This window comes from Sceloporus occidentalis, unplaced genomic scaffold (assembly GCF_023333645.1).
Source record: "Sceloporus occidentalis isolate IW3139 unplaced genomic scaffold, rSceOcc1.0.p SCAF_24, whole genome shotgun sequence".
NCBI classification, from domain to species: Eukaryota; Metazoa; Chordata; class Lepidosauria; order Squamata; family Phrynosomatidae; genus Sceloporus; species Sceloporus occidentalis.
In genome coordinates this window covers 98401-121687 of record NW_028317004.1, presented here as the reverse complement: position 1 = coordinate 121687, position 23287 = coordinate 98401, and the positions used below count along the sequence as shown (strand labels likewise).

At 40.7% G+C, this 23287-nt stretch overlaps 1 protein-coding gene across 1 annotated transcript; it reads left to right on the top strand.

Annotated features, from left to right (window-relative positions):
- The first annotated feature begins 7190 nt into the window (after positions 1 to 7190).
- Positions 7191 to 22456, top strand: LOC149300438 (adenylate cyclase type 4-like). Its single transcript, XM_089484966.1, has 24 exons — positions 7191 to 7373; positions 7703 to 7900; positions 8544 to 8708; positions 9077 to 9226; positions 10353 to 10498; positions 10665 to 10776; positions 11841 to 11968; positions 13169 to 13327; positions 13428 to 13560; positions 14167 to 14358; positions 14774 to 14874; positions 14965 to 15034; positions 15500 to 15597; positions 15944 to 16028; positions 16414 to 16551; positions 16726 to 16815; positions 19754 to 19938; positions 20051 to 20135; positions 20469 to 20627; positions 20801 to 20947; positions 21070 to 21177; positions 21273 to 21387; positions 21670 to 21794; positions 22304 to 22456. The coding sequence occupies exons 1-24, from the start codon at positions 7191 to 7193 to the stop codon at positions 22454 to 22456; spliced, it is 3225 nt and encodes a 1074-aa protein (XP_089341092.1).
- Positions 22457 to 23287: the final 831 nt, after the last annotated feature.

Here is a 23287-nt window from a genome sequence, read left to right as displayed (position 1 = left end):
CTCTTCTCCTCGTCTGTCTGCCTCCTTCCTGCCCAGGTGAGAGCTGAATCCATGATCTGGTACCTGAAGAGACAGGGAATGGTGAAAACTGGCTGAGGGCTGAGTTTCAGGTAGGTAATATGGGATCCTATGAGTGTAAATGACAAATGGATGTGGGGTAGAGAAAGAGATGTAATAAGAGGAGTGTACTAATTGAGTACTAGGGAGTGTTAGAAGTTCTAATGAGGTTTCCAGAACAAGGCTGCTGTGGTATTCAAACTAATGGGAGCGTGAGAGTGTAAAACAAGCAGAGACATGACAAGGAAAGGAGGAAATACAGAAGAGACTGGTGGGGGTAGCAAGACGGCAAGTAATAGGATTAGCAGACAGTAGGGAGAGCGATAGGAGCTGATGTCATTTTCCTTTTGGGCTCCTTTCCAAATGAATCTGGTAATTTAAAAATCAGCACAGATAAATTGGCAGCATCTGATGGAGCTAAGCCAGAACAGTCTCTTCACTGCATGTTTGTAATCATCACTCTCGGCTACCTGGTTCTTGCCTACTTGACTTTGTGTGTGTCTCAAAATGGATTTTTATCGTGGATTTTTTTTTACTGTGTGAGTTGACTTACTCGTCTACCTTCCTGCTTTGTGTTTCTCTTTCAAACTCTCTGCCCGTTTCCCAGCTCTCCATAACCTACCTGTGTCTTTGCCTTTGAAGCTATGTCTTCTTCTCTTTTTCCGTGACATCTTTATTAAAATTGAATCATCTACAACACAGATGGGAATAATTACCGGGTGCTTACGAGGCACCTGCAGAGTATCGCAGCGTAATGACTTCCAGTATGTCGGCTGATAGTGTCTCGAGCCTCCCTCCTCTGATACTATCTGCCTACATTGTGTCTCTAATGGCCCTTTAATATAGCAGATCCTTGCTGACAATTGCTATAAGAAACCTGTGACATATGATTTGACCTCATTCCCCAGCCATTCTACCTAACATTTCTACTCGGATAGAAACCTAAAGGCAGCCACTCAGTAACCATCACAATACCCCACTTAATTCTGCATGGTAATGGCACTTAATATGGATTTTTCTTAATGTTTCCTCCTCCAGAGGTGCTTGCCACTGCATGCACACTGTGAGCAGGGTTACCAGGCATTCTGACACAATGTTCCTGTCCCAGCTTAACATCTGCTGACTCCTCATTGTGTGGACTCCAAACAACATAATTATTATTTGTGCCCCAATGCCCATACCTTTCATTCAACCAGCTTCTCTAAACATCAGCAGAACCTCATTAACAGTTCTGTGACAGACCACTCTGGAAGGGAGGTTAGTAACCAATGCGACTATAGGACTTTAATGATATTTTAAGCTGTTTAAAGAAAATCAGCGGACAAAATATGGAGGTTTGTTTTAAGTATCAGATGAAAACTATAACTCGGTGGTAGCGAGGCATACAGGAAAAGTAAATTATTGCTTACAAACTGAACACCTTTTGTGTATAAAAGAGATTGGAAGTAGCATAGCATGGCAGGATGGGGTTATCATTCAGCGCTGGCATAGCTGACTATGGTGTGTGGAAGGAAGGAGGCGTCCATCAGCACAGAAATAGACTTTGGGATAGGATGGAGGTGCGTCTGTGATACAGTTTGTGGACGGGTTAGTCCTGGAATAGCAAGACTGAGGTCCTGAAGCAGTACGTAAAGGGTTAAGGGATACACAGGAAGCCATAGGGTGGACCTCATGCAACAAGATGCAAAATATGGCACATACTAATAAACTGAGCTAATGACAAGTAATTAGATGTGGACGGGAGTACAGAAGACAGAGAAGGGGTGAGACAAAGACTAAAAGACGGACATGGTGGGGGGGACTCGGACAATTCAAAAAGACATACAGGAAAGGAAAAGACAGTGCACACCCAGAGCTGTGTAACAGAGAGGGCTAGTGAGACAGAAGGAGGGATGAGTGCTGGGGAGGGACTCGGCTTTAAAGATTCCATCTGAGAGGTAACCTGGAGGTAGGCTCTGAGAAGAGACAGACTAGAACGAGAGAAACTGAGACTATAGAATGCTTTCAAGACTGCGTGGAAAGGTCTGAGTAGATTCTGTGGTTCGAGCTGCCACGGGGGATCAAACCAGAAGACTGGATATTAAAAACATTGAGGGAATTGTAGCTGATGCCTATATACATCTGGTATTCCATGTAGCTGATATTGAAGGCTCACACCTGAAGCTTGGATGCAAGTAATACTGGAAAGGCTCGAATACAATTTATATGGATGCAATCGTACAGGTGATAATAGGTGTATCACGCCTGATCGTTGGATGTAGCTGGTATTGGAAGGATCTAGCTAACAGCCAATGTATTTTGTATACATATTAGGGGGTAGTGAGCAGTGATTTCTAATGTCTGCTGAGAATCTCAACTGATAAAAGAACTGAGCACTGAACAAGCACCTCTAATAGTATAGGAAATCTTTTTTTGTATGCGTAATCTTACGAGCTGACCTAGGATAATACGAGAAAGTGGCTTTAACCAGGTTGACAGGGCAACTTTGAAACACATTGTGCTGAAATAATTGGGAAAGGAACCTGGGGTCTTGTCTGGTGCTGGAGTTTCCAGCTAGTGGTTAAGGTAGGATATGTGTGTGAATGTCACACTGGGCTCAGGGACAGCTTTGTACAAGTGCTTGATGCAAAACTATAGCTTATGAAAGCATGCAGTGGAGCTTCTGTGGCTGGTATTACTGGATGATTCACAAGCACTGCTGCTGAAGTGGACTATCCCTTACCACTGGTATTGTTCATTTATCTGGCACAGGACCCTTCATTGGGGATATCATGTTACTGTAAGAGTTTTGTAAATTTGATTTGGCACAGGAATGCTCCTGTGGGAATATTAAGATGCTGAAAGACATTACTGTGTACTTTGTTGGAATGATTATCTGGTACAAGATATCTGATGGATAGTATGTTATTTGTATGCTAGAACTGTTGTCCATGTGGCTTGGTTACCTGCCTATGCAAAATAGCCAAGACTTCTATATTGGTTGTAATATTTTCCATCCTATTAACCTAAACGTCTATCAATAAAACATCCATTTGCAATATAATTAGACATGGTTGGCCTTCACATAATGTATATAAAAATATTTTGGTAGCCTAATCATCCTAGAAACCAATGGAATTGTGCTGATGAGTGCTGTGTTGGTAAAGCCAATCCATTTTCGCAAACACTAGGTATCACAAAGGATTTTATTCACTAAAGGGAGAGTTTGCATGAGAGTTGTGGTTTCAATTCCCTCACTTCATTATTCATTATAAAGTGTCAACAATAGCAAGAAGTACTAAGCTGAACCTGCATAATTCAGTGTGAGAGGAGACTTAGAAGAAATTCCACAGAATTATCTATTTACTATACGGAGTAATCCATTCTTGGAGAAGAACATTGCTGGGGTTGCCCGTTTATAATGCCAAAGTCAGGGAGTTAAAACCTCAATGCATCTGTTAGTGAATAAACACAAAACTCTGGAGAATAAGTATGTGTTCCCGGTACCAGGATGGCTCAATAAGAGGGTGGCCTGGTTTCAGACCATATAGACCTGATGTTCCAATTGGGGCCTTTGTGGGTTTGCTGAATGTCCAGATTCCGAGCTTTATCTATCTACATTTTGAAAATGGAATGTAGTGTGATGAATTCTGGGGGTGGATAAATGCACGACTGCAAAATAAGTGAAGACCCAGAGCTTTAGTCCCATTAGCACTTAAATATTGTATCATATTGGTTCCACATGCTAAATAGTAATTTATTTATTTGTAACTGGCCTGGACTTTGAGGGTAAATGCCAGTGAATCTGTGCATGTTTCCCCAGAAAAGGCCATTATCCCCTTACATCACAGTTTGGGTGACCACATGTCCCGGATTGCCTGGGATGGTCCCACAATGGGCTAAATCCCTGGTCCCGGGCAGCCTCAATCTGGGACAATACATTGTCCCGGAATGGGACTTCTGAGTGAAGGAGGTCTCAACCAATCAGGAGAGCATTTTCAGCTGGCTGAGAGTTCAGAAGCCTCTCATGATAGGTTGAGTCCACTGACTTCAGTGTTCATAAGTTGTATGTGAATGTGTTTGTATCCTTGCGTGACTGTGTGTCTGCTAATAGAAGGGTTAATTCTCTGAAACTGCTCATGTCTGTAATGATTGTATGTATATCATAATATAAATATTAAATCTGAAATCAATATTGTTCCCAAGGCTTCCTAATAATTAATATAAAATGCATTGTATGTGACGGTGTGTATACATGAATCCGTGTGTATGTGAGATATGTATAATATAAAATGTATTTTTTTGTGTGTATGACGGTGTGTGCATATGTGAATCAGTGTAATATACGTCTGTGTGTAATCTCATCTGCATCGTAGAGTTTTCCCTGAATGGCAGAAATAAAATGTATTCACCCTATGTTGCACATGTCCCAGCAGTCCTGAATAACATTTAAAATACTATGATATAATTAGGGTAACCATATTGGCCATTTTGTTCCAGGACAAATATATGCTTACTGCAGGGCAGCACCTTAATTAGCCCTTGATCTTTGGTTTGGGTAACCCTAGCCTATTCATGTTTCAGATTGCCTTACTGTATTAACCTATACCATTTCTGCTGGGAGGCTGTTCAACGTAGCTACCACTTTCTCACATTACATATAGAGTATGATCTCTAGTTCTAACATTTCTCCAACTTTGAAATAAACCTGCCTGTATTTTGTTTAAATGTATTTAAATGTTTCACATTTCCTCTCTCTCTTCTATCCTCCAAGCTTTACATATTAAGATAATATTTTTCTGATTTTTATCCTGCAAACCATTCTCCATTTTGATAACCCTCCTCTGAGCTGTCTCAAGAATGTCAATATCCTTCCGGAGATGGAGTCTCCAGAACTGTACACAATACCTTTCACTTTCTGCTTCTTATTCCTCTTAACTTTACAACTCTGCACACTGCTTGCCTTTCCGATGCTTGCTTGCATTGACTGCTTTCTTTTAAGTCTTCAGAAATACTCCCAAGCCCCTCTCTTCTGTTGCCGCCAACAGAACACTAATTTTGCCATTGGAATTTTATATTCCAAGTCTTCTAATTTACTTCAATAATTTTGCTTGTTCTGCCCTATATGTCTACCCTGTCCCAGAACTTTGTCTGCAAAAATACCTTACCTTTGAGAGCTACTGCAATATTGTATTAAAAAGAATGGGTCCCCGTGCTTATCTGTTAAGGTACTCCACTAGTAACTAGGCCTTTCTTGGAATATACGCTGTTAATTACTGCCTTCTGTCCGCTGCCTCAGATGGCAAGTTCATTTTAAACAAATCTCTTTTTTTTTTTAAAGTACAGAGCTGGTTTTCATAGCCAAGACTCCGAGATGCGCAAATCAGATTCAGAGGCCGAACAAAATTACTTCAATGAACTGCGATTTGGAACCAGAAACCTTGGGGCCCAATAAGACTGTGATTCAGAGTCTAGTACTGCTAGAAACGTAGCTCTGAAAGTCTGACCTTGGCACCTCCGAGTCTGCAGGAAATTGATATTCAAAGCCTGATAAATCTAGGGCAGCAGAGAGCTAGTATACTGAAACCAGCACTACGGGAGCTGAACAAAGGCAGGAAAAAGCTTAACTTCCTAAAAATACAGTACCCGTTACCAGCTTTAGAGTATTTATATTAGGAATGAGTACCATAAAAGAAATGGAACACAGAGAGCCTTTGATCTTTGTTTTCTCCTGTTCTTTAAGGTTATTCTCTTTTTTTTTTTTTCTTTTTTTTTTTCTTTGTCATATCTCATTTCAGTCACAGCCTCATTATTCTCTCCCTTTGCACTCTACCAACCCCTAGGAGTCTCAGATCAAAGTTCCCTTCCGTTTTAGTATCTCCATGTACCTGTTAGCCTGCAAAACACAGATATTTTCCCCACTCACACTTTGAACCCTGGTGTTAGAGCCTCCTGCAGACTAATGGCATACAAAATTTCCTTGGAGAAAAACATTGGCGTCCACTGATATTTTCAATTTGTTACAGGCTACCACCTGGCAGGGAGATGTCTCGTGTACTATAACTAAACATGCTGTAATGGAAAATGTGTCTGCGCAGTGGATGATAGATCTGAGTATTCGATTGATTCTGACTTGGTGTTTCATAAGGTTTATCTTATCACTTAGAGAACTATCCTAGTTATTAATAAGCTCAAACAACTGCAGAGAGGGCAGACAGCTGAATGCTATATTGCCTAAGAAGAGAGTCGTTTGAAGGCTGTTTGAATTAAGGGATTCTAAAGGGACTCTCTGAGAGTTTGGTTTGAGTGGTCTTGAGAGTGAAAAGGTGGAGGTAGAAAAAAGAAGGTATGTAAAAAGAGATGCATGGAGCTAATTGTCAAGAAAGGGTTAGGATTTGATTTATCGAGAAATGGATATTGCTGTGGTCAGGAGGTGGGTGTATTAGGCATATATAGTGGAACACAAAAGAAGATGTGTGGGGTGTCGGGTTATAACAGGAAGTGTAAGATTAGGAGTGCTGAGGCATAATGACAGCTAGGGTGGATATAACAGAAGGTGAGGTCATATCGGATGGCAGTGTCACAGACAGTGGGTCTGAAGTTATGGATGGGAAGGGTGACCATAACAGTAAGTGAGTGTGTAATGTATTGGCTGTAACTGTTGGCAATGGATTTCTGAAAGGTGGTTCCAACAGAATGTGACTATGAAACATTGTGTGGGGGGGGATAATGGTGTGTCTGTGTGTGTGTGCGCACAAATGAGTGTAGGCAGTGGAAATGTGCAATGAAGTAACTTTTGCAGAGAGACAATCTAGGGATGTCTTCAATTTAGGAGTGTGGACTCTAAACGTGGATGGAATAGAGTAGAAACAGTAGACAAAAGTAAACTCGCTGTAAGAGGACTTTATATTGACCGGCATTTTTTCTTATACAGATCCTGTTTTTCTCTGGAAGCCCCGCTGTCCTGAATTGTCAAGAGCATCATGACCTGTCCTCCCAGATCGTGTGTCTTGGTACCAGGGCCTTTGTGATGGGCTCAGTATTTCCTTCCATGCTGTTCCCTTTCCAGTGTGTGGTAGGAGCCCTTGTACTAGTACCTCACACAGCTTTCTCCCACACATCTCAAGACCAGAAGATACAGCCAGTGAGTACAGATGCACAAAAACACAAGAGCTAATCTGGGACGCTATCCGCAGAGATGTGTCAACGAGAAAGATGGTCTCCTTTATGAGACCTACTATCGTGTGAGCCAGCAGTACCCAGTTATCCTTCTCCTGCTCTTCATTGTCGTGGCAATATGCGGTGCACTTGTGGCTATCACGTTTGGCACTGGCCGGGTGAGTGGGAAAAAAACTCTGTGCATGGTTGTAGAATCTAGTAGAGTGGTTTTTGACTATAAAATGCACACTTACGCCCCAGTCGTTTTTATGTTCTTGTTTTTCTCAGTCTGGTAAAAGTACTGAAATGTCAATCCTGTATACAAAATTGTAAAAATAATTTGCCATGATAACAGCATACAAGTAATGGCCTGTTGTTTTTGCATACGCGGCCAAAGGGTCAGAATGACTTTCCGGAGCTTTTAAGGGTTCCAGCTTAATCTGTACTATTCTATTATTATGAGTGACTGCATAATGCTGCACATATGCTGACACATATGCTTCTTTAGACCTTTTCAGACAACCTGGGTTTCCTGGTGAGCGTTTTCTGTGCTGCGGGGGTGTTTGTCATCTTGTTTATCCTGGTATATACAGAAGAGTTGCTGCAGAGGTGCATGAAGATACTTGCTGTCATTATCTGGGGCTGCCTAGTGGCCATGGGCTACACCTTCATCTTCACTAGCGGCATTGTCACTCCATGGGACCAGGTAAGACTAAGCAGATGCTCTGGGGAGGATGTGACAAAACAAATGTGCTTTTTTGCTGCTACTTTTGCCATTGGATATTTAGATGGTCTGAATGGATTTCACTCATACAGAGGTGCAAAATTTGAATTTTTATTGTTTATATGCCAAATATTCTACATTTAGTGACACTGCAAGCATTCCTCCTATACAGGGATGGAGTGTAATTCTTGTGCTAAGTGATGTATGCAGATTTGCTCTATACATCTCTTGCATCACATTTAAATCTTGTCACCAGAGACTTCTGTCTTTCGCTCATATATTTTAATTAGCTCTTCTCATACACCCCCCTTCTGGCACCACAGAATATTCACATATTGTGTTTTGCTGTGGCAGACCTACATGATATCAATGTTTTGATCTTTTTATTATAAATGATTTGGTGTAATATTTTTGTCATGAAAGTTGTCGGTTCTTAATATTGCTAATATCAGCTGACCTGAGTAACACATGGGAACCTGTGGCCTGCCTTCTGCTTCTGTTCTTCGTTATCCATATACCTCTTATAATTAATTTGTAACCTGGTTGCTGTGGTACTAGTGGGTTCTAAGTGTTATATCTAGGTGTACATGTAATTAATGATTCAAATGGTATCTATTGTGCATAGGTTTACTGGACACTATTTGTGATCATCAGCTTGTACACCATGCTTCCTCTGTGTATGAAAGGGGCTATCGTTGCTGGGATCTGCTGTTCCGTGTCCCATATAATTGTCCTCGGTGTCTATGTGTCTTTGACACGTCACCTGCCTGCAGGGGACATTGCCACACAGGTATGACATGTTTCATAGCCATCAGATTACAGTCCATTTAGCAGTCCTTGTGCTTTTTTTTTTTTTTTTTTTTTTTTTTTGCTTTTTTTTTAACATACAAATACGCATAGATCATGCCACCTTTTAACAAAACAAAAATACTGATTGCCCCCAAAGTTCTTGTAAGAATCCTTGTAAATAAAAATACAACCCTTAACAAAACTCTTTTACTTGTGCCATCGATATCTTAAAAGAATTAAATTACAAAACAGAATTCCTTCCTGCATGTCTTCTCTCTCAGTTACACAAATTGTCCACAGTGCAGGTTTTAAGTTTTAAGTCTGGCATTTTAAGTAATGCTTTTTTCCCCCACTTACCCTTTGCAACAGATGCTAGCTGATGTGGTCATCCTTCTCTGTGGAAATGTTGTCGGCGGGTTTCACAAGCGTGCCACAGAAAGTGCCTTGAAGGAGACCTACCATGAGGCCATCAACTTTATTCACTCTCGACGAAAACTGGACTCCCAAGAAAGACAGCAGGTGAGGTAGAAAACCGTCTACTGGGTGACACGGGTGTGAAAAGGAAAATAAAGGAAACAAGTCCTGATTCATGGTTGTCTCATTACGAAAAAGAATCAATGATCACATTAAAGTTTTCAGTGGGTACTTTCCATCAGAGAAACCGGCAATGTCAAAAGCATTCTGTTTGAATTTGGTTGTATATAATTGCTTAATTTTTTAAAACGTATTGTTTAAACCATACATTACACAGTATAGTGACCCACTGACGGCTGTTATATCCCCATAATGACCTTATTTGAAGTTTTGTGGGGTTTTTTTTGTTTTTTTTTTGTTTTTTTTTTATGCATGTAATTGTTGACATTATGTTCTTAATGAGGCACCTATTGTCATTTAACCAGTACAGTGAACTCCCAAACTAGGAATAACTAATTCATCACCCAATCCTAGCAACAGGCCCTGTTATTCCTTAATGTGTTTTATCTGTTATGAGCAACTTCTTTATTTATACTGTACACCTGAAAGTTGGTACTCCAGGAAATTGCTTCTTTTGCATGATGGAGAATGTAATGGGAGCTATGGTTTTCTATCTTTAACTTCCTTATACATTATGAAGCTACATCCCACAATACGTTTCTACTGAAGAACTTTGGAGGCCCTGTAAAACATATATAGTTAACCCTTTAAGGACAATGGGCGGTCCCTAAACCCATTGAAAACAATGAATTTTGAGCCCGTTTTCTTAGCTTTTTCATATAGCAATGTTATATGTAAGGATCAGTTTAAGTGACTTTTTAAGCAGGGTCAAAGATATATAGCTGTAAACACTGCCAGTTTAAAATGAAAACCATATGTACCGTGTTGTAAATGTACACTGCTACCTATCATACAACTTTAGTTAAAAGCTAGTTGACAGCATTTTAGTAATTCTAATGATCGAGCCTGTAGGGGTTTATTGGGGAACACATAACTCTGGTAGGACAGGCAGAACAATCCTTGCTAATACGATTTCTATTGGAACTTCTAAAAGAATAATCATACCATGTTTAGTATCATGCCACACAACATGGCACATTTACGTTATAGATTTTGAATGGCTCCTTTCGGCAAAAAAGTCACATTATTTGTTAATTTTATTACATTTTAGGAACAATTGCTGCTATCAATCCTTCCTGAATACATTGCAACAGAAATGAAGGCAGAGATCATAGAGCGACTGAAAGAAAAGAGACCTCAGCCCGAAAGTACTAACAACTTTCATAATCTGTACATCAAAAGACACAAAGACGTAAGGTAAGCGACGGTAAAGCAAAAACCTTCAGCATTCGTGTCTTTTGCTTTGCGATGTAAAACACCTAACGCTGCGTGATGGTGGGTAGTTGTTATTGTAGTAGTTCTTTGTTATACTTAGGTATAAAGTCACGTTACACTGCTTCATTATGGTGTTGTTGCTTTGCAGCATTCTTTATGCAGACATTGTGGGCTTCACTCTACTCTCCAGCGAATGCTCTCCCAAGGAGCTGGTCCTCATGTTAAATGAACTCTTTGGCAAGTTTGACCAGATTGCAAAAGTAAGAGACTACAGAAAAAAAAAACCCCATCCTACTGGTGCACTAGTACCTGAGCCAATGCAAAGTTGGGTAGGAGTCTTTGATGACCAAGGCATTTATTGTATAATCTATATCTTTGTTTTGCTGCTCCCTCCATGGTTTTAATGATGGTGATTTATTCAACGCTATTTAATCCTGTTGCCAAGCCAGAAGAACTGGCCCTGCAGGTCACCGGGAGAGTGTTATTCATAGGCTTATGGCATTCAGTCACTTGAAATGCAGTTAAGTCTGCGCACTCTTAGTGTAAAGCAGCTACATAAATATAGTTACTAAGTTGCATAAAGGGTTGGCTGAAGTTAATGAATGTAATAAATTGAGTGTTTAGCTTTAGTGTGAGACTGTTCTCGAGAATTTTCAATAAAAACATCGGTAGTAATGAGTTAGACGCTATAGCGTATTGGTGTAAATTGTTTTTGTGTAAAGATATTTTATTTTGGTGCATGAGAGCTTTCCTGTGATTGCATTTCACATGATCATTTGGCCTTTGTTGGTTTCCTTAAATAAGAACAATAGAAGCTAACTCACTTTATGGAAAGTGGGTTTTGATCTGTACAGCATTGTTACCTAGCCACACACAGGTCTATAGCTCTCCAGGCATATGTGCTCTCAGTAAATTAAAGGGCTACATAAATCGCTGCATCCAACTATTTTTTACTTTTCAATACATTTTTGAGCATTTTCAAAATATGTATTATAGTACATGTGCGCCTCATTAGTATATGACAATAAGATCTTTATGTAGGTGTTTTTTCTAATTTTTCTGTGTGGGCATACAAACTGTGTCAGGTGACACTCAACCCTACTCCTGGTCAGGCAGTGACATCAAGTTTAAATAAATTGCATCAGAGAGACAAAAAAAGAAGAAAGGTCAGGCTGAGAATGGAGAAGGGTTTGAGTTGCTAACATTATAGATCACTATCGCTATGTCCTTGCCGCTAATGGACATGCCCATTTTAACCCATTACTTTTTTGTTATATTTTCGCGCCCTGTTCATCTTTTAGCTTCTTTCCTTATTTTGCAACAGGAGAATCAGTGCATGCGCATTAAGATCCTGGGAGACTGTTATTACTGTGTGTCTGGTTTGCCTGAATACCTACCAAATCATGCCAAGAACTGTGTGCAGATGGGATTGGACATGTGTCAAGCAATCCGGTAAGCACTCACTTCAGTCTCTTCAATGCATTGATTTACTAAGAAATAAAACAGATTGTCAGGGGTCAATGCACCAATTTGGAAAACTAGTTTTCACATCTTGATAGACCTGCCCTTAAAACACTGGTTCATTTGGTGTGCTGATATTGCCCTCTAATGGATATTAGTAGAACATGGGCTACCATCTTCTTTATGCATTTTGCTATTCATATGTAAATTCAGTGAATGAGATCCATAGTGCCTGCTCTTGTGGCAAGGTTGGAATACGGTGATTGGCCTACAAGGGAGCAGGGCAAAAGTGGTGCAGAGCTAATGTTTCCCCTGCTATATAACAAGATGAGGGAGGATCTTGAGAACCATAAGACTCAATGCCCATTCTCAACCTCTACATATCTGAATGCGCACATTAAAAGTAAACCACGAACTGTATTAAATGTATACTTGTATAATGCATATGATAGTTGAGAGTTACTTGAGAATTGTGGAGTTCTTTGCATCCTGGTAATAAAGAGGTTACTATGAATCTCCTCTATACGTTTTGCATGTCCCCCTCTTCTTCCCCGACTCTAGTCTCGTACAGGCAAGCATGTGAACATCTCAAGGAATGGCTTCATGAAGGTGCAGGGCTAGCCACACAAAGTGTCAGAGCTACCCCCATACAGCCTTTAATGGGTTGTTCGTGGGCATGGCAAAATACCTGTCCCCTACCTGGAGAATCTGATCTCAAGGGCTTTGCCAATGGATTACATGGGAAGCACAGAATGTTCTTTGTCGGTAATGCACCTGCACAAGATGCTAGCCTCCATCTGGCACCAGCATTCAGTCTAGTGAGACCCTCAGCTTGTACGTGCATTTGCCCCCTCCTTGACTGTGATTGACTGCAAGCAGCAGCTGAATCGTGGAAAGTTGAGGGGGCAATCCTGGGCAGCTCTGCAACCGCAATGTTAGAAGCAGTTAAGCCCTATAGGTTTTATGAAGAAAGAAACTACTTGGATTTGCACATATTACTTAGTGCTGTCATGTGCATTGATGTTTGGTCATGCTGTTTTGGGGCAGTAGACTGTACCTTTTAATTAAAAAGGCGTGGGATTTAATTGTGTCCCTGTTTAGCTGCCATGTGAGGCCTTGTATTGCTGTGAGATGTCTCTTAATGTGCAGATAAACATAAAGGCATCTTCTGTTCCTTTTATTTTTCTCCAGAAAGTTGCGGAAAGCCACCGGAGTGGATATTAACATGCGTGTCGGAGTGCATTCTGGAAATGTTCTCTGTGGGGTAATAGGGCTACAGAAATGGCAATATGATGTTTGGTCGCATGATGTAACCCTGGCCAATCATATGGAAGCTGGAGGGGTCCCAGGGTAAGAGAGTGAGTGTGTATTCTGAAAGTATCAGATCTGCACATCCCCTCTGGCCTGTGCTCCACTGAGACTAAGTTTACGCTTCCACCATACCCTGTAGGAGAGTCCATATCACAAAGGCTACTCTATTACACCTTGGAAAGGAATATGAGGTGGAAGAAGTAACGTCAGCACAAAGAGATCCCTATCTGAGAGAAAATAACATTAAGACATATCTGGTCATTGATCCTAGGGTAAGTACCTAGTAGTTTCTAAAACATATGTTCTCCAAGGCATGTTAATACTACCCTCAAAAATGAAAATAGATTTTCCAGATTTACAGCGGAATTCTATAGTGTGTCCGTGAATATGCCAACATCATGTGGGTTCCTGTGGCATTTTGTGTGTGTTCTGGAGGACACTGGAAGTAAAAAAAACTTGTTTGTAATGCCACTTATGTTTATTTTGGCTTGATATATATCATATTCTTTAAAAGGATTCTTGCTCACATCCTTCCACAGGAACACATGGCAATCCAATTGTCCATGAGTGGCGCATCAATGTTATGTGTGAAGGAATGGTGAGACATAGACTTTTTTGTTCCACTACCTCTGTGGGTATTATTGATGGATATGGGTCATGCAGTGCTGCTTGTTTACTTAGCACAGCAACAAACACTTATGTTTCATTACAGTTGTAGAAAAATAATTTGCCAATTGGCAATAATAATATTTTGTTTCCTAGGTGCTCATATGCTTTGTACGTGAGCCACACTTTTTTGCAGCAGTCCTGTTCCTAAGAGAATCTTTCTGAATTGCTGTTCAATGATAAATACCAGTTCCTCATGTCTCATTTGACAGGCTACTGATGGTGAAACTGATGACATATTTCCCTCCAAATCTGCTGATGTCCCGAAGATGAGAGCATCTGTCCGGATGACACGTTATCTGGAATCCTGGGGAGCAGCTAAGCCTTTTGCTCACCTCAACCACAGAGACAGCTTGGCCCCGGAGCCAATGAATGGCTCGAACAGTATGGTAAAAGACCTAGGTGTCCGCATGTCAAGTACTATGCACTTATTTCACAATTTTACGTTGTACATTTTTTGTTTATCTATTATGATCTACTCACACATTTTTTTTTATTTTTTTTTCCCCCACTCTCCAGGACCTCCAAATGTCACATCTACCCTCATCGGGCGTCCAGGACAAGTAGGGAGATAAAAGTGGTTTCCTCCACTTCCTATATGCTCTATACTTGCTGCCTCATGGTCCCTCTCTGGCCCCCTTTCTGTTTTTTTTGTCCAACCACCTGTGACAGTGGACATGTGTTTTGTGTCTGTGGCTTTGCCTCCTGTGTGCATCTTCAGAGCTGTGTGTTCACATCCTCCACCTCTCTAATAGTCAGTGCTTTGTAAACATAACTATCCCTTCAGTCTTATTATTACTGTAATGTTTTCTATATGAGTCCTCTTTCTCAAACCCAAACAGGGCACGCCCTCCCAAAGAAAATAATGAGCCATTGAATGATGACCCATTCCATATATTAGAGCAGCTCGACGCACAAAGGTATCAACTGGACATAAGAGGAAGTACATCTCCAATTCTGCATTTCCATATTGAAAGTAATGGCCATTCCATTGTTCTTGTTTTTCTCAGGCAGTGGAAAAAGTCTGATGACTTTAACCCTATCACCCTATATTTTAAAGAACCAGCCACAGAGAAAGAGGTAAGATATTTTGGGCAAGTATAAAGCTACTGCTTGACAGGCATGTTGATGCTCTGGCTTATGAGTTCCTTGAAGAGTACACTTGTTTCCTCAATGAGCCAGTCTTTTTTCCTGTTCGTTCTGAGCTGTATTATTGAGAAGTAGCACATCTGCAGTATGAACTAATAGGAGGATTAATGGTGTTTTAGCAACAGGGGGATTGTGGGGCTTTATTCACTAACTTGTAAGTTGCAATATTTCACCTGTGAGACTTCAGTATCCATCATGAAAGGCCAGCCCTGCGAGAATAGGTGAGCTGACTTATAAAACATAGTTAAAGGACGTAAGCTGTTTCCTCTTTTGCAGACCTTTTTATAAATATATATAGGGTGGTAGAATATGTAGGAGGCTGTAAGAAGTGAAAAGAAAGTACAAGGGTCAGTGCATCAGCCCATCATATATGTTCTGGCATGGTTATTTCCACAGTATCGACTCTCAGATCTACCATCCTTTAAGTATTACACAGCGTGCTGCTTCTTCATCTTCACTTGCAACTTTGTTATCCAGATGCTGGTGTCTCCCAAGTAAGTGGAACCTAACTAAGCCATCACCTGTAGTACCTAATTTAAATATTAACATAAATTAGAAAATGTATACTTCTATCTAGCAAACTTTTGGGAGGTGTTTATAATGGCCTAGCTTAGTAATTGATACAATAGGGGGGGTTATGCTACCTTTGAAAAGTTGTCTTATAACAGCAGCAAATTAAACAGCTCAATCTGCAGACCTATTCTGTTGCTTAGAGTGACAACACCACTAATCAGGCATTAGGCCAGAATCATCTATTTCGTTATTTACTGGAAACGCTTTTCATGTTTGTGTCACACGGAGCTCTCCTCTCAAGTGTCCTAAACTGTTTTATGTGTTTAGAAATGCTGCTCTAGGGATCTCGTACGGCATCTCATTTTTCTTCTTCCTGTTGTTCCTCTTCACCTGTTTTGCTGGAAGCCTAGCGGTAAGTAGTGTCTATTGCCCCACTTCAGCCCAAGGCTTGACCCAATCTCACTGCCCAAGCTATCCTGTATAGATTTCGTTTTCTTGCCCCTATTATTATTTATTTTATATAGCACCATGAGATGTACAAAGGGTATTATTATCTGTAAATATTATTGTTAATAAAAAGGTTTTGTTGTTATCCAGGCAAAACCACCTGTTATGGACTTAACCCAACCCTTTATAAAAATGAATCCAGTTTATAGGAATATTGTTCAGGGACATGACAAGCTATCAGAATCACATGTACTCTATTTAGTTTAGGCGAATTGGTAAATGGGAACCATGACCGTGTGTAAACAGGAGAAATTATTTGTAGTTGCTATGTGGCCTGTGTTTTCTTACAGCGGTGTATACTCAAAGGACCTCAGCTCCTGCATTGGGTGCCCTCTCTTTCTGCAGCTATCTCCAGCCGGCCCTGTCTCAGAGTTCCCCTTGGTGTCGTTGTTATTATCAGCGTGTTGGTTATGGCGGTATTTAACATGGTAAATGTTTTGTAGCTTCTCTAAAACAGTGAGGTCTGTTATTTGTTTGAATTGTTATCTTTTGATATTACTATTTTGTCTTTGTTTTTCTGTTGACTGTCTATGTTCTGATCGATGATTACTGTGCTGTTATAAAGTTATTCTGACATCTGAATTTCAATTTTTATCTTTTAGTTTTTTGTGTCACCTAACTCCTGCCCAGAAGTTAGCCTGAATATGTCCCTGTCTTCGTTTCCAGAACCTCAGGAGCTGTACAGCCTGCCAGTAAGTAGTAATGTTTAAGACTTGCATGCATATGGACATGGTAAATATTCACATTTTGGCCAATAATGACCATCTAGCAAACTGGGCAAATGTCTGTAATCGATTGTTTGTTTGTTTTAAAATTACCTCTGATATGAAGAGTAGATGCCTTAATTGATTTTGTCAAAAGTAGTGTTTGGCGTTGTGAAAACTTGAGCTTGTCTTTATCCTAGGTCTAAAGTTTTGTTCTCAACTGTATGACATACATGAGTGTACGCAACATCCAATTATAAACCAGTGTGTGTAAATCTATTTAATTTACTGGATTTTTATTGCATCAATGCCTGCATTATTCTAATCATTGTAATGTCAAGGGTGGATCGACCAATTTTTGTATTTGTGCTATAGCTATATTTGGTTGAACACTATATGAACTGCTTACACTTAAGGAAACACTTATTTTTTTTAAGACCAGTTAAGTTACAAATACACAAACCAGAGCAAGAGTTCAGCGACTACCAGTCAAAAGACACCCGTTTAAGGCAAAACAGGCTAAATACCCAGTTAAAGATTAACAATTCACCACATCAAATATAGTCATATTTATTTTTCCCAGTGTATACCAAACCCAGAGCTGGCCCTTAGATGGGTCCTGGTGGGTCTATGGGACCCAAGCAGCTCGTTATAGATATGTTGAGAGAGAGAGTTTTTCTCCACCTCTCTTTCACCGTAAATCTATCGGAATTATTCTTGCCTCTCGGTGCACTTCCGTAAAAGCGCGGGGCCACTGGCATAGCCTCTTCCCTGTTCCTCCAATCGTGGAAAAGCAATTCCGCAGCTGCAGAAAAGAAGACTGGGAGGCGGAGACCTTGAGAGAGCTTGATTGAGAGTGTGAGAGAGCATGAATGAGTGATAGTGTGAGAGCAGGGCTGCCTTCAGACAATTTGGACCTCTCTCCTATCTAGCTGTTTGGGGGTACTGTGGGACAAATATGGCACAGACTGGGGGTATTGGCAAGCTGTTTGGTGGCAAAGATGGTACATGCAAGCTGTTTGGGGACAAATATGGCACAGACAACCTGGTGGCAAAAGATGGCACTGAAAAGCTGTTTGGGGAAAATATGGCACAGGCAGGCTGTTTGGGGTACTGATAAGTTGTGTTGTGGCAAAGATGCCACAGACAATCTGAGGGCACTGACAAGCTGTAGGGGGCAAGGAAGGCACTGACAGGCTTTTGGGGGACAGATGGCACAGGCAGGCTGTTCTGGGGTACTGACAGGCTGTTTAATTCCAAAGATGGCACAGGCAATCTGGAGCAATGACAAGCTGTTTGGGGACAAAAGTGGCACAGACAAGCTGTTTGTCCACAAACAGGTTGTTGGTGCCCCCAGCTTGCTGTGCCACCTTTGTCCCCAGACAGCTGGTCAGTGCCCCCAAAGATGGCACAGGCAAGCTGTTTGGGGCACAGACAAGCAATTTAGGGACAAAGATGGCACGACAAGCTGACACTGGGCTCTCATTACTAATTGTAATGATTTCTTTTTCGAGAATGCACCTTACCTTACCTTATTTGCAGCATGTTTCAACCACCTTCCTTCTGCAGGTGACTAGTGACACTTTGCCAGTGAAGGCTTCTCCTCCAGCCCCCTCTAATTGCTGTAGTATTGGAATCTCCCTGAGCTGGGGCCCCCAGGACAGCTGGGCCTCTCACAACTGTAATTATTTTCCCCCTGATGGCAGCCTGTGTGAGAGAGCATGAGAGTGATTTTATTAAACAAGGTATAGCATAATGGATGTGGGGGTTGCATTTCATCCTGGGAACCAGGCAGCAATGTCTTGTGCTGGCCCTGACCAAATCAAATAAGCTAGGTAACAAAACTGAAGTATTTCTCTTTTAAGCTCTAACCACGCATAAAAAATGTATCAATAATGTGGTTCTACACACAAGCAGGTTGCATACAGTGCTTATATTGAACACATTTAGGACTATGTAGAGGACATTGCCTTTTGATGTTTGTGAAAGAGACACAATCTAGGCTTAAAATATGCATTTTCACAAATGCACATGCTTCTCCTGGTAATGGTCATGGAGGTGCAGCCCACATAGGCTCAGCTGCCAATTTTAGAACTAATAATAACTCATTTTACTGAATCAGCAAATAATTTTTTTTTAAAAACCAACAAGGTTACCCTGCTTTCACAGTATCTTAACAAAAAAATAAGGTTTATGCCTAACAATGAGAGAATTAGAGTAGAGTTGCAGCTCTATTCAGTCATTTGCCTTAAACGTGCTCATTAACATGTTATGTTTTATAGGTAAATATAGCATTAGACACATTTTCCTGGTATTGATGAACCCAGACAGGGCCAGCCTTAGGGGTGTGCGGCAACAGGGGCGCCTGCCCGGGACTTAAATTAAAACATGGGGGGGGTGTTTTTTGGGGGGTTTTTTTTGGTTTTTTTTTTACTTTATTAACATCCTCCATGTTAAAACAAAAAAAAACAAACAAAAAACGGTGTTTTAATTTTAGTCCCGGGCAGGGGCAGCGAGCGGTTGCTCGTGAAGTTTTCAGCAACCGCTCGGCGCCCCTCACTCTCCATGACTCCACCACGGCAGAGCGGGAAGACTGACGCCTCCCGCTCCCACCGCATGACTCCTGCAACAAGGTAAGTAAGGATAGGGGGTAGATAGTGAGAAGGGGCAGAGGGGGGAAGACAGTGAGTAGTCCACGCAGAGTGCCAGAACACTTAAGGCCGGCTCTGAACCCAGAAACCCTTCAAAGAAATAGTTTTTCAGGGAAAGCTTACTTGTCATATGACACAAAAACAGTCACTGATATGCTTTATATGGTCATAATCTTTCAATATTTTGGCTGCGATTATGCCTTAAAAAGTTGCAGAGTTTTGACTTCACTTATGTTTTTCATGTGATTATTGACTTCATTGTTTTCACGTTTCAGTATTACACGTACTGTTGTATTCTGGGACTCCTGGCCTGCTCTGCTTTCCTGTTTATGAACTTTGAAGTGAAGCTGATCCTCCTTACTGTCGCATTGGTGATATACAATGTGATCTTCTTGTACACGCACAGCTGGCTCTCAGACTGTTACATGGAGTGGCTGTATGTTAACCAGAGTCTTCCTAGGTGTGTTACTTTACAGACATCCATTAGGTTTTCTTTTCACGCATCCCAGTAACCATCATGATTATTTACATCTGCTTGTGTTGTGGTAATTGATTGATTTCTCTCTCATTAGACCTGCAGTCCTAAAAGAACCAAAACTCATGGGTAGCATCTCATTATTCATTTTCTTCTTCACCCTCCTGGCACTAGCTAGACAGGTGAGTGACAGGCATGGAGTAGGCTCTTTGGAGAGAAATAATAATTTAACCTTTAAGTGGATGTCTCAGCAGGTGTAGTTAGATGACATCACAGCTGCTGGAAGCTGTCATTACCTACAATATGTATAATGTTTTAGCTTTTTTTTTTTGCAATAGTTTCCATTAAGCATTTTACGATCAGCCTTCTGATTATCATTAGTGTTACAATTTGTAAGTATATTGAAGTTGATTGATCTACCAGAAGTCAGTACCTAGCAGTCATCTGAAGGAATACACCCCACAAAGGGTCAGCATACTGTAAACTGATGAGTCTTTTTTACCTGCTCTTTACAGAATGAGTATTATTGCCGTTTGGACTTTTTGTGGAAGAAGAAGTTTAAGGTGGAACGAGAGAACATTGAAACAATGGAAAATCTAAATCGTGTCTTGTTAGAAAACGTCCTACCAGCTGACGTAGCACAGCAATTCATCGGACAGAACCTTAGAAATGAGGTAACACAAGCAACACGCTGGGTGCTTTGATTAAACAACTGCCATTGCTTATAACAAATGGTAGAGGAATGTATAGTCTTAATAGAATCTGGGCTCTTCAACTTTTGTTTACAACTTTGCTGTTCCGCATTATTGAGACATTTATAGATCTACCACACCCTGTGTCTTTTCAGGACCTGTACCACCAGTCATATGACTGTGTTTGTGTTTTATTTGCCTCCATCCCCGATTTCAAGGAATTTTACACTGAATGTGATGAGAATCACGAGGGCCTGGAGTGTCTACGGCTGCTCAATGAGATTATAGCAGACTTTGATGAGGTACACAGTGACGTCTACTTGCTATTTATTATCGTGTCCCTGGTCTACTGAATAAATGGTTATACATGCATAGGTTGGCTAGCAGGGTTAGTGGTTGAAGTCATATCACTGTTTTTTGGCAGCTTCTTTCAAAACCTAAATTCAGCAGTGTGGAAAAAATCAAGACCATCGGAAGCGCGTATATGGCTGCAACAGGATTAAATGCCACATCTGGCCAAGAAAACCCCCAGGTATCTTTTTTTTATAATGTTCACATTTTCTGTAGCTTTTTATGTCAGCTCAGGTGCAACACAACTTTATTCTGGCACTCGCTTTTTACTTGCAGGATGGAGATAGGAATTACAATCATGTTGGCATCATGGTGGAGTTTGCAATAGCTTTGATTGGAAAGTTGGATGTCATCAATAAACACTCATTTAACAATTTTAAACTCCGCATAGGTAAGTAACTCTGTGTAGTCTATGCATAGCTTTATTTTCATTGTTTTGTTTTTGTCCTTCATTTCTATCTTCGTACTTTTAATTGATACAAAATGCATAACTGGTCCGGAAGTGGCAAAGAATTATACCTCTGATGCAGGGGTGAGGCATGCTTTAGATTCATTGACACTTAGCTGTTTTACTCCCTGAGCGAGGATATTTGTGATGTTCTGGGAAAATGTCCTGCTTTTATCTTTCCAACTACTACAGGTATATGATACAGTTCTCTCTCTTTCCTTATAGGTATTAATCATGGTCCTGTTGTGGCTGGAGTTATAGGTGCACAGAAACCCCAGTATGATATCTGGGGAAACACTGTAAATGTTGCAAGTCGGATGGACAGCACAGGAGTTCTGGGTAAAATCCAGGTAACATCCACTACCGTAGATATGTTAAGTTTCCGTTATTTAAGCAGAGGGGAAAATCTACAAAAATAAAAACCTGTGAACAAATTTATATTGCTTGGAGAGCTGTGAAGTGCTGCTAGTACTGTATATCCCCTGAGCACCCATATTAAAAAAAAAAAAAAAAAAAAAAAAATTAAAATCTTTCCTCCTCCTAGCCTAGCTTGCATTGGTACATAGGATCCAAAAATTTAGTATTCAATAAGTTACTGGAACAGCTATTTTGTGAGGTTTCCCTATTGATTTTAGTTTCAGATGAACCTGGGTGTGCAGTTGTTATGAATTCAGCTGCTCTTGAACTTGTTCAATGGTCAATCCACCAAGTTCAAATAAAAGTCCACCATAGTTTCAACTTAGTGAATACCGTGTACCAGCAGGAAGTGAAAAATAATGATGGCTAAGTCTTCAATAATTAGACCCCTTAGCCATCTCTTCGAATGATATATAATTTATAAAACTGTATTCATCCACAGGTCACGGAAGAAACCAGCAAGGTCCTACAAAAACTTGGATATACTTGTGAACGACGAGGAGTCATAAAAGTCAAAGGGAAAGGCCAACTCTGCACCTATTTTGTTTCCACTGACATGGCACGTTCTGGTTCTCAAGGCAATGTTCTAAATTAGACCACAGAAAGAGCACTACAGAGTAAAGAGTCCTCCGAAACGGTCAAGCGGAAAACTGAACTACACCGACTGGGTCAGCGAGGTCTCACCATGCAGAACAATCAAACAGCTTTTGACCTTGCCTGAAAGAGGGGAATGACCCGAGCAAAATTATCCTGTTTGGATAGATAAAGGTTTAATGTGGCTAGTCTGCAAAGTGAACACAGCTTATCGTCCCGCTGTTTCATGGATGGCCACATTAAAACATTGATGTGACATAAACCCATGGAGTGCTTAGGCAGGCCAAAGAGAAGTGCTTGCAAGACACATCTAGCCCATGGGGCCTCCCATCAGCCACCTCTACCATACATAAACAAGGAAACATATTTCATTCAAGGTGCTTCAAAGACATCACATCTTGAGAAAAATGACTGTTTACCACTGTTAAGCATGAGATTTATTGCGATGTACCCTCTGGTCAAGACATAAGTCCCAAGTGGTAATGATTTTGCCAAGTGTAGCATAAAGTCACCTTGATTACACGAAGGAATGTTTTTTTAAGAGAAGCATACTCATGTGAATATTATGACACTGTGTAACCATCATAATTGTGTCACGGACTCAACAACAGATGTAAGGCAAAATGTTTAAATGTAGTGTTATGATTTTCCGTGACCAGTTGTGCGCTGCATATCAGTCCTATATTAGCCTGTACATAAATATATACACCTATAAATAGGTGACTTTCTAAAAGTAGAAGCAAGCAAGCTGGGACAGCCACACATGCCAGAAAGGGAAAGGAAGATGTTAAATAAACATGAGGTATCTCAGCACTGCACATATTGTAATATA